Consider the following 11923-nt stretch of genomic DNA (forward strand, 5'->3'; position numbering starts at 1 on the left):
TGGAATGGAATGAAAAGAACCCCACAGAATGAGTCAGAAAGGACCATAGATCATATTTAAGTGCTAAAGTGAAGGACAGTATTTCTGTGCTCAGCCTTACAAGTTTGTAGAACACTAGATGGATACTGATGATAGATGGATACTGTAGATGTGGATGGATGGATGATTGGATGATTGGATACTGTGGATGGATGGATGGATACTGTGGATGGATGGAGGATACTGTGGATGGATGGAGGATACTGTGGATGGATGGAGGATACTGTGGATGGATGGATGGATGGATACTGTGGATGGATGGATGGATACTGTGGATGGATGGATGGATGGAGGATACTGTGGGTGGATGGATGGAGGATACTGTGGGTGGATGGATGGAGGATACTGTGGATGGATGGAGGATACTGTGGATGGATGGAGGATACTGTGGATGGATGGAGGATACTGTGGATGGATGGATGGATACTGTGGATGGATGGAGGATACTGTGGATGGATGGAGGATACTGTGGATGGATGGATGGATGGATACTGTGGATGGATGGATGGATACTGTGGATGGATGGATGGAGGATACTGTGGGTGGATGGATGGAGGATACTGTGGATGGATGGAGGATACTGTGGATGAATGGATACTGTAGATCAGTGGTTCCCAAACTTTGTATAGTCCCGTACCCCTTCAAACGTTCAACTTCCAGCTGCGTACCCCCTCTAGCACCAGGGTCCGCGCATTCTCAAATGTTGTTTTTTGCCATCATTGTAAGCCTGCCACACACACTATACAATACATTTATTAAACATAAGAATGAGTGAGTTTTTGTCACAACCCGGCTCACATGCAGGAGCAGGGCACAAATAATAATATAATAATAATCAATAATTTAACTCTTTATTTAACCATCTTTCATATTAAACCTTATTTGTTCATCGAAAATTGTGAATAACTCACCACAGGTTAATGAGAAGGGTGTGCTTGAAAGGATGCACATAACTCTGCAATGTTGGGTTGTATTGGAGAGTCTCAGTCTGAAATCATTTTCCACACACAGTCTGTGCCTGTATTTAGTTGTCATGCTAGTGAGGGCCGAGAATCTACTCTCACATAGACACGTAGTGTCAGAGGGCATCAGTGTCTTAACAGCGCGATTTGCCAAGGCAGGATACTCTGAGCGCAGCCCTATCCAGAAATCTGGCAGTGGCTTCTGATTTAAATTCCATTTTCACAGAACCGCTTGTTGCAATTTCGATGAGGCTCTGTTGTTCAGATATCGGTAAGTGGACTGGAGGCAGGGCATGAAAGGAATAACGAATCCAGTTGTTTGTGTCATCCGTTTCAGGGAAGTACCTGCATAATTGAGCATCCAAGTCACTCAGGTGCTTCGCTGTATCACGTTTGACATTGTCCGTAAGCTTGTTCATTTGCAAACAAAAAAATCATACAATGTTGGAAAGACCTGTGTGTTGTCCTTGTTAATGCAGACAGAGAAGAGCTCCAACTACTTAAACAGCCTAAATGTTGTACCGCATATTGAATATAGTTGCGGAGAGTCCCTTTAATCCTAGATTCAGATCAGTCAGGTGAGAAAAAACATCACCCAGATAGGCTAGTCGTGTGAGAAACTCGTTATCATGCAAGCGGTCAGACAAGTGAAATTATGGTCAGTAAGGAGAACTTTAAGCTTGTCTCTTAATTTTTAAAAAGCGTGTCCATACTTTGCCCCTTGATAACCAGCACACTTCTGTATGTTGTAAAAGCGTTACATGGTCGCTGCCCATATCATTGCATAGTGCAGAAAATACATGAGTTCAAGGTCCTTGCTTTAACAAAGTTAACCATTTTCACTGTAGTGTCCAAAACGTATTTCAAGCTGTCAGGCATTCCCTTGGCAGCAAGGGCCTCTCGGTGGATTCTGCAGTGTACCCAAGTGGCGTCGGGAGCAACTGCTTGCATGCGAGTTACCACTCCACTATGTCTCCCTGTCGTGGCTTTTGCGCCATTAGTACAGATGCCAACATGAGCAGCTGCTATGGTAGGTTACATACGGACGGTTGGTGGAATTCCTGCGAGAGAGTAACGGTTCATGTGATTGGATGTTAATTATTTGACTAGGTTACCTGTATTTGGCATTGTTGTTATTTCTCTGAACTCTAGATGGTTGAATTTTATTTTTGGCAGTGAAACGAGGCTACTCAGGCGAGGGGGGAAAAAACACCCAAATGTATGGCCCGGCCCCGTTGGAAAATATAAATGGACTGTTTTGAAAATGTGGAGAATTTTTTTTTTTTTTTTTTATAATAAAAAAAAAAAATGTGAATCACATTTTTATTTGGCGTACCTCTGACGGCAAGGGGTACACGTACCCCAGTTTGGGAATACCTGCAGATGGATGGATACAGTGGATAGATGAATAGATAAATACTGTAGATGGATGGATAGCATGACCTCAGATCTAGCTCTGCATGCTGCAGAAAGTGCTGAGTGTGTGAGTCCTGCTGGCCCAGGGTGGAAGCATATGGTCTCCGAGTGGAACCAGTAATCTAAAAACCATTCCAGTCCTGTCTAACCCTCCTCTCTACACCAGCACAGCTGAAATGCATCTGACAAGATATGGTAGGATGGCTTTCATTACCAAGCTGGTGTTTATCACATGCAGGACCAGGTGTGAATTTAGAATAGAAAATCCAGAATCCTTTCAGTCGGTATAAATGGTGTGTGATTTGTGACCATGGGGTGGTAACTTTCGATGTGGTCATAACTGCTGCTTAGAAAGGAAGGTGGAACGTTTAACACTGAAAAAGAATGTGCATTAGTACATTGGCTTTCTTAAGGAGCCAGACGTTTTTACATTGAATGTACTATAGATGCCCAGATTCAAATGTAAGACCTTTCCTTTAGCACGTGTGTAATATTTTCCAGTCTGATCTCTTGTACTGCATCTTCATCGACTCCCAGTCACATGCTGTTGAAAAATGCATGAGTGGGGGTTGTTTAAGCACTGCTTTGAGAATATGGGGGATTATACGGGGGGGGATCAATCAATCACCACACACACACACACACACACACACACACAGAAACAGGAACACCATCTCATACATTCATTGGTATTTCCCACTTTGTCACAAGGGTATACTTTTGCAAAAAAAAATATGAAGATATGTTTTCTCTCTTTGTATTGTCTGGGTGTTTCTCTTTTCTTCCTAACTCTGTCTCCTCAGCTCGTCTCGTCTACAGGCCCTGAGGGAGGTGGTGTATCTCCCGGGCACACTGCGTACCACTGCCTGCCTGGCTGCCATAAAACAAAAACCCATTAAAGTCTCTTCTCTCCGGTGTGCAGGGCATATAAAACCATTGAGGACGACGACCTGAAGTTTCCCCTAATCTACGGCGAAGGGAAGAAGGTAAAGACTGCTCTCGCCGAACCGCCTGCCTCTCTCCCTGCTCCCTGCCTGCTGATAGGGTTACTCCCACAGCCTTGTGTTGCTAAGCTGTAATCAAAGCTCCACCAGGGCACCATTAGTCAACCCAGTGTCACACTGGAGGAAGGAGCCGTTTTAGCCTGCAGGAAGGCTCACTATGGTGGCGTTACAGACCATCTTTATAACAGTCACACTGCACACACGATAAGATTGCTAGCCTATATCTTGTTAATGTGGTTCCTGAGATGCCAAGCCAAAGTCTGGTTATCACAGTTTGCTACTATGCCCATCATCTGACATGTAGGCAGTAGAGGGCTGTGTCGTTAGTTGAGGACCAAGAAGATATCCCCCCAAGTGCAGTCTGTTACCACACTAACCCTCCTATCACAGTCGGCTGTTCCCACGACATCAAGTGCCAGCCGAGGCCTGTCCCCCCTTTACAGTGGGGGGGAGAGAGAGATTGGTAGATAGGGCAATAGAGTGTAGGGAGAGAGGGCAAGAGATGGGTAGATATGGCGATAGAAGGGCGTGCATGGGGATGTGCTGGAGAGGAACGCCAGAGCACTTCAAAGCCTGGCACAGCATGTTGGGTCCGTACATACGCTCAACAATTAATCCCAGGATGTTTCTCCTTCTGCCCGAGGAGCTCTCTCTCACTCCCTCTCTCCCTGTCTCTCTCCATCATTATCTAGTCTCTCTTTTCATCGCTCTCTAGTTGCGGCATTTGCACTGCACACTGATCCAAGGTCAGGCCAACGGACTGTACAACTGCCTCCTCAATCTCTCCTCTACCTTCACTCTTACCTCCTCTTTCTTTCCTCGCCCCCCCTCTGTCTCCCATTCTCTTTCTCATCTTCCTCTCTCCTCACTCTCACCGCTTCCCTCCTCTCTCTCTCTCCTCCTCACATGGCTCCTATTTGATATAGATTCAATTAGTACTGCTCCCCAGCTCCGAGCCGATTTCAGAGCCCTTTTCAGAGACAGAGGCGATATGTGCAGACAGTAGCAATCAAAAGGAATTTCACACAGAGTACAAATGAGGGAGACCGTAGACTGTGCCGGCGTCTCAGACTAGGGAGAGAGACGAGAGATCGTTAAGGATTGTGTGTGTTTATGAAGATCAGATTTGCTCTCAAGAGAGAACATATCCTTGGAGGTCATCATTATTAAGGTCATGAGGCCATCATTGGTCCAGTTTTCAGTTCTGCCCTGATGAATAAGGAATCTCACAGAGGGGAGTATGATTGATTTATCTGGGCCAGGGTAAATAGAATTTCAATTTAGTAGATTATTTTAAGAGGATTCTTTCAATTCATGTTTATTATTTCAATTCCCCATCCCGCTGAGTTGAAAAAACGGTAGAATTGATCCTGAAGTCAACACATCAAAAGACTTCAATGGATCAAATGATTCCAAACATTGGTTTGAAATAATTGTTGTTGCCAAAACAGAGTTGGGGAATGAGGATCATAGGGTCAGAGGGAGGTGATTATAGTTCCTCTCTTTGATGGTCTCATCCCTCCACAGGCCCGTGTGTTGGCTACCATCGGGGTCACCAGGGGCCTGGGAGACCACGAGCTCAAAGTGCATGACTCCAACATCTACATCAAGCCCTTCCTGTCCTGCTGTCCCGAGGTAGAGTACTGTACTCCTCATTTTCTATTTCCTGTCTATCAATAACCTGATGGGTTTTTAATAGTGCCGTAATCACATTCCAGTGCATCAATCCTTATTGACCTCAAGATCATCATGATACAATGAGAGGAAGCCATGCCTGTGTTCCAAACGGCACCCTATCCCTTTTTATAGTTCACCGCTTTTGACCAGGGCCCATCAAGTCTTAAAAGGAGCTCTCACCTCCCAACCAACCTTCCACTGAACACGTACCTCCTGCCTCCTGATAGTCAGGAAGCTCTCAACACTCTCTTGATCTTTAATTCATCACCCACTGAGTTCAGTCATGGTTCAGGCAGTATGCAACTACTATAGTAGATTAGCTTTTTTTTGAAGATCTCTTCTTTTGAACCTTTTTTCCTTGCCGTCTATCTGCCCTTGCTGTTGCTTTAACGTCACAGTAAATACATGTGCAGACAGTATGTATATAATAAGATGGAGGTCATAAAATTGCTATGGAATCCAGCGGTCAGTGGTTTCCACGGTTTCCCATTGGGTGAACCCAAGGTCAAGGCTCTTCCTGTTAATCACTTCCTGTTGTGGGTCAAAAGTAAGATGTGGTTAGTGGGAGAGTCATCACTGTTTTACAGTATGACGTCTCGATTTCGAAATCTCCCTTGAACTGTACTGTGAAACAGATTCTTAAGATTGTGTCTCCCATTGCTGGTTATTATTCCAGTCAGACAGAGGTTGATAAGACAATATTTTTTGCCTATAGCCTTTCGACTGATTCTTTCACAACCACTATTACAACACCGTCTTCATGTAGTGTTTGTTCAGTGACTGACTAGCACTGCCAGTTTGTATGAGGTGACGTGATATGCCTCCTATGGAGGAACAACATAGCAACATGTCCATGGTTATCACCACAACAGTACTCCCTCTACCAGCACATTGAAACAACAATACTTCAAAACCATGGCACTTTGTACAAAGACCAAAGCCAGGGGCATTACTTAGTGCTCTCTGATTGTGACATACTGCAGGATGCCTTTTCATTATACCAGATACTTGAAGAGCGTGTGCTGTAGCAGTGCTAGTAGATGGAGTAGCGCTGATCTATAAATTTACACACACGCACACACACACCTTATTCACGCAAGTATTCAGACCCGTTGCTATGAGACCAGAAATTGAGCTCAAGTGCATCCTGGTTCCATTGATCATTCTTGAGATGTTTTTACAACACCTGTGGTAAATTCAATTGATTGGACATGATTTGGTAGGGCCCACACCTGTCTATATAAGGTCCCACAGTTGACAGTGCATGTCAGAGCAAAAACCAAGTCATGAGGTCAAAGGAATTGTCTCCTAGAGCTCCTAGACAGGATTGTGGAATGTGGGGAAGGTAACCATAAAATAGCAATGAAGTTCCTCAAGAACACCGTGGCCTCCCATCATTCTTAAATGGAAGAAGTTTTGAACCACCAAGACTCTTCCTAGAGCTGGCCGCCCGGCCAAACTGAGCAATCAGGAAGAAGGGCCTTGGTCAGGGAGGACCAAGAACCTGATGGCCACTCTGACAGAGCTCCAGAGTTCTTTTTGTGGAGATGGGAGAACCTTCCAGAAGGACAACCATCTCTGCAGCACTCCACCAATCAGGCCTTTATGGTAGAGTGGCCAGATGGAAGACACTCCTCAGTAAAAGACACATGACAGCCCACTTGGAGTTTGCCAAAAAACACCTAAAGGACACTGACCATGAGAAACAAGATTCTCTGGTCTGACGAAACCAAGATTGAACTCTTTGACCTGAATGCCAAGCGTCATGTCTGGAGGAAAACTGGCACCATCCCTACGGTGACGCATGGTGGTGGCAGCATCATGCTGTGGGGATGTTTTTCAGCGTCAGAGACTGGGAGACTAGTCAAGATCGAGGGAAAGATGAACGAAGCAAAGTACAGAGAGATCCTTGATGAACCTGCTCCAGAGCACTCAGGACCTCAGACTGGGGCGAAGGTTTACATTCCAACAGGACAACGACCCTAACCACACAGCCAAGACAATGCAGGAGTGGCTTCAGGACAAGTCTCTGAATGTCCTTGAATGGCCCAGCCAGAGCCTGGACTTGAACATGATCGAACATCTCTGGAGAGACCTGAAAATAGCTCTGCAGCGACGCTCCCCATCCAACCTGACAGGATCTGCAGAGAGGAATGGGAAAAACTCCCCAAATACAGGTGTGCCAATCTTGTAGCATCATATCGCTGCCAAATGTGCTTCAACAAAGTACTGAGTAAAGGGTCTGAATACTTATGTAAATATGATATTTCAGTTATTTATTTATTTATTTCCATTTGCAAAGATTTATGAATGCCATTTTTTTCCTTTGCCATTATGGGGTATTGTGTGTAGCTTTAACTTCCTTCATACTGGGAACAGAGACATAAAAATGTTTTCTACAAGTTCTTCTGACTCTGGGGAAGTAGATAAAGCGCCTGATTGCCAAAATCCCGAAGTATCCCTTTAAGACCATACCGGTCTTAAAGGGATATTGTGTGGAGGTAGACTGTGTTACAAATTGTGTAGTGCATACCTCTTAATGATGTTGATTTTCTATCACCATTAATGGCCTAAAGTGCAGACCGGATGTGTCTGTGATATTCTATTTTCTCTGTAATAACATCACTATTACCCCCCTCTCTCCCCATCCACAGGTCAAAGTGTACCCTCTGACGCAGTATGAACATGGGGTGGATGACGTCCTGGTGATGGGGACAGATGGGCTGTGGGACGTCCTATCCAACCAGGACGTTGCCGAGGCAGTCACTGGTTTTCTTGCCAACTGTGGCCCTGATGACCAGTATAGGCATGTTCTACGTTCCATGTTCCGCTCATACTACTGTAGCCCAGCTGCTAACAGACAGATGCTGTGGTCAAATCACACTCACCTCGCTCTTATTTGGAGAGGATATGCTTCTTACAGTATCTTGCTGTAATTACACACATTTTAAAAGTATTTTCTGAAGTCGATGAAGAGCTTGTGAGACTAGTAACGTAAAGGTTCCTTTCTTGAGGATAACATTGAAATCATTTCTGAAATGTCCTACCCCTTTCTTAGTTTGGGGTTAAGTAAACTCTAGATGACTGGTGGGAGAGTATAGAGAATAGAGACTTTCATGTCATCATTCTCTTGCTCTTTGTTCACACACTGTATGGAGATGATTACAACTAACTGTCTGCCCTATGTCAAAGTATATTGTCCATAGTGTCTTCGAACTGTCTTTTGTCTCTTCCATTGTGACCCAGGTACACGATGGCAGCTCAGGACTTGGTGATGAGGGCACGGGGGGTCCTGAAGGACCGAGGCTGGAGGATAGCCAACGAACGTCTGGGCTCCGGAGACGACATCTCTGTCTACATCATCCCTCTGAGGTACGGCAACCTGCAGACCTAGCCGTAGCCCAGGCCCAGCTCACCACCACCCACCATGGGACTCTAGACAGGTTCTGTGTCCAAAATGACACCCTATTCCCTATATAGTGCACTACTTTAGGCCAAGGCCATGACAAGTATTGCATTATGTAGGGAATAGGGTGCAATTGTAGGCTTCTCCCAACCGGCAGACCTAGCTACGGTCCAGCTCACCACCCACCATGGGACTCTAGACAGGCTGCCCCCCTCTACCATCTATCCTATCCCCTCTGTCCTAAAATCAATGCCCTGGTGCTCACACAGTGCTTCATCCCGAACGGTTTTCCTGAGGAAACAAAATGGCTGCTGGTTGCTGTACAGTACAGGGTAGCATGATTGTTCTTGTCTCTTGTGAAAGGAAGGAAAATCTCAGGATGTTCCAATATACAGTACCTTCAGTTTCTTCTTGTGTTTCTGTGCTGCCAGGGAACAAAGGACAATTCTGGATTTAAAGGCCCACCGGGGCCATGTATTTTGTGTAATTCATAACCAACCCTTTGTATATTTTCTGATGCAATGGAAGAGTATTGCTTTCACAAAGGCAATACTTTTCTTATGGATATCGCATGGGGAAAGACAAAGGGACTCTCTTTCAAAGTGCAATGCTTTATGGGATTGTTTTTTAAATCCTTTTTAGATGAGATATTGTTACTATATTACTGATTATGAACAAGTAAAAATGCTTAGAAATGAATGGATTTTAGATATCCATGCTGTACAGTGTAAAGAACCTGTTTTGAGTTGTCTGTATATACTGTACGTTATGAAACCTCTCCTGTCCCTATGATCCATTACGTACATAAGTCACTGACCTAGACAGTACAATCCTACCACAGACAAACTATAGCGTTCAGCTTTCAGATCTATTGTTTGGGTGTTCCTCTTCAAGTGTAAGGTGAATGAAGTCAGTCTTATGGTCGTTTTATTGCCAGTGACAATGTTAATCTCTCATTGTTTATTTTTTCTTAATTTTGACAGGTTTGTTTTTTCTTTGTCATTGCGATGACCCTGAAAGTGGATTTACTTAAAGGATGTGAAGAAACACATTTTATACATAATTGTGAAACAGCTACCTCATGTTTTTGCCTTGTTTTAAATAAGATATCCAATCCCTTGCCACAGTTGAACCTTTTATTTTCCTATTTGTCAAATACTTGTTTGCATCATCCTGTTTGCGTGCTCGTTTACTTTTCAAATATGAAACAGCCATTCCTTAATTAATTGTCACTAGTTTTCATACAAATATAGCTTAGTTTAGCTCTGTAACAAAAATATTAGGAAAAGTGTTCTGTATAGCGACATGAATAGGATGTAAAATGGGTCAAGTTTACTGAATGTTCTTATAGCTGAATCCTAAATTCAGACATGGTTGTCATTTTATCTTATTGAGGCAAATGCTTGATTTATGCTAAAGTTCAAGTTACGAGTGTGGATTTCTCATATGAACATTCAGTTCTTGAAGGCTAGAAATACATCCCTTAAGCAGATACATTGATTAGCAAGTGCTTGGGAGAAACACATGAGATTAAATTGAATGCTGGTATGAAAACTGTGGCTCTCTGTTTTTTTGTTGTTTTTAAGTGATCTTTACTTGTAGTTTACTGAACATGTGTCACAACTCAGGGAGCTATGTGACCAATTCTCATGCCGGATGCTATACAGAAAATGTGTCTGTACCAGAGGAGGCTGGTGGGAGGAGCTTTAGGAGGACCGGTTCATTGTACAGACTGGAATGGAATAAATGGACTGGTATCAAACATGGAAACCAGGTTTGACGCTGTTCATTCAATGCCATTCCAGCCATTACAATGAGCCTGTCCTACAGCTCCTCCCACCAGCCTCCTCTGCTCTGTACAGGAATTCTTATTTTAATCCTTTTGTTATTATGCAGTCTGGTATTTACACTTTGCTGAACAATACTCTGCAAACTAACCATTTAGGGCATTAACCTGAATCGATTGCTGTTCAGATACAGTATGAAGGATGTACAGTGTATTCTTATGTTTCCACCTCTTCCATTTTCTGGATTAGAAAATGGAGGATGTAATGCCAGGTGAACTTCCTTTATTCAATGCAGTATGATGACAATGTTCCTGGATGTCCAGTCATGAACTACGCTAATGGACATTGTACACATCTCTCCTACTGCCGTGGGACCTCTACTGATGCCACTGGCGCTCTAAAAACACTCACACAGTCACTATGATGTCAGAATTTGGGACTTGCTAGATGTCGTTTTAAGTTGATTCATCTCTGAGTTGTTTAAAAACGTTGTTAGGGAGGTTGATGTCTGATGTGTGTGTCGCTGACTAAGACCGCACTGTTTCTAATCCAATCAAATTAGTCTAGTCATGGCCTAATCCATGTTAATTTGTCTCTGTTCCTTTTAATGTATTTGGCATGTTTATTTTAAAGCTGTTTCAAAGTGTTTTTGTTCTGATAACACAAACTTTACTAATCTATTTCTCTGACTGACCTGCTCAAAACATTGCAGAAAGAGGCCCAGGGCTCTCTTCAGTCTGGATCACCGAAGCGTTACAGATTGTGTGATAGAAATGTAAAGGTAATTTCCAATTGAGACGATTTAAGCAGTGTTTACCGTGAATGCAGTCTCTGCTAGCGTGGGAACATTGGCTTTACATTTCAATCACACTGTAACGCTAAACTTACTCAATACAGTTGAAGTCGGAAGTTTACATACATCTTAGACAAATACATTTTAAACTCAGTTTTTCACAATTCCTGATATTTAATCCAAGTAAATATTCCCTGTCTTAGGTCAGTTAGGATCACCACTTTACTTTTAAATGTGAAATGTCAGAATAATAGTAGAGGGAATGTTTTATTTCTTTCATCACATTCCCAGTGGGTCAGAAGTTTACATACACTCAATTAGTATTTGGTAGCATTGCCTTTAAATTGTTTAACTTGGGTCAACGTTTTTCAGTTCTGCCCACACATTTTCTATAGGATTGAGGTCAGGGCTTTGTGATGGCCACTCCAATACCTTGACTTTGCTGTCCATAAGCCATTTTGCCACAACTTTGGAAGTATGCTTGGGGTCATTGTCCATTTGGAAGACCATTTGCGACCCAAGCTTTAACTTCCTGACTGATGTCTTGAGACGTTGCTTCAATATATCCTCCCTCATGATGCCATCTATTTTGTGAAGTGCACCAGTCCCTCCTGCAGCAAAGCACCCCCACAACATGATGCTGCCACCCCTGTGCTTCACGGTTGGGATGGTGTTCTTCGGCTTGCAAGCCTCCCCCTTTTTCCTCCAAACTTAACGATGGTCATTATGGTCAAACAATTCTATTTTTGTTTCACCAGAGGACATTTCTCCATGTGCAGTTGCAAACCATAGTCTGGCTTTTTTTATGGCGGTTTTGGAACAGTGGCTTCTCCCTTGCT

General features: G+C 43.5%; 1 protein-coding gene across 1 annotated transcript in view; it reads left to right on the forward strand.

The window, feature by feature from the left end:
* Positions 1–9005, forward strand: part of LOC115144837 (protein phosphatase 1H-like) — a 55206-nt gene extending 46201 nt beyond the window's left edge. Inside the window, exons 7-10 of the mRNA XM_065003034.1 lie at positions 3340–3403; positions 4949–5056; positions 7753–7904; positions 8345–9005. Coding sequence (XP_064859106.1) covers positions 3340–3403; positions 4949–5056; positions 7753–7904; positions 8345–8492 — 472 coding nt within the window. The 3' untranslated portion in view covers positions 8493–9005. The remainder of the gene's footprint in view (positions 1–3339; positions 3404–4948; positions 5057–7752; positions 7905–8344) is intronic.
* Positions 9006–11923: the final 2918 nt, after the last annotated feature.

Source organism: Oncorhynchus nerka, linkage group LG17 (genome assembly GCF_034236695.1).
Source record: "Oncorhynchus nerka isolate Pitt River linkage group LG17, Oner_Uvic_2.0, whole genome shotgun sequence".
Lineage (NCBI taxonomy): Eukaryota > Metazoa > Chordata > Actinopteri > Salmoniformes > Salmonidae > Oncorhynchus > Oncorhynchus nerka.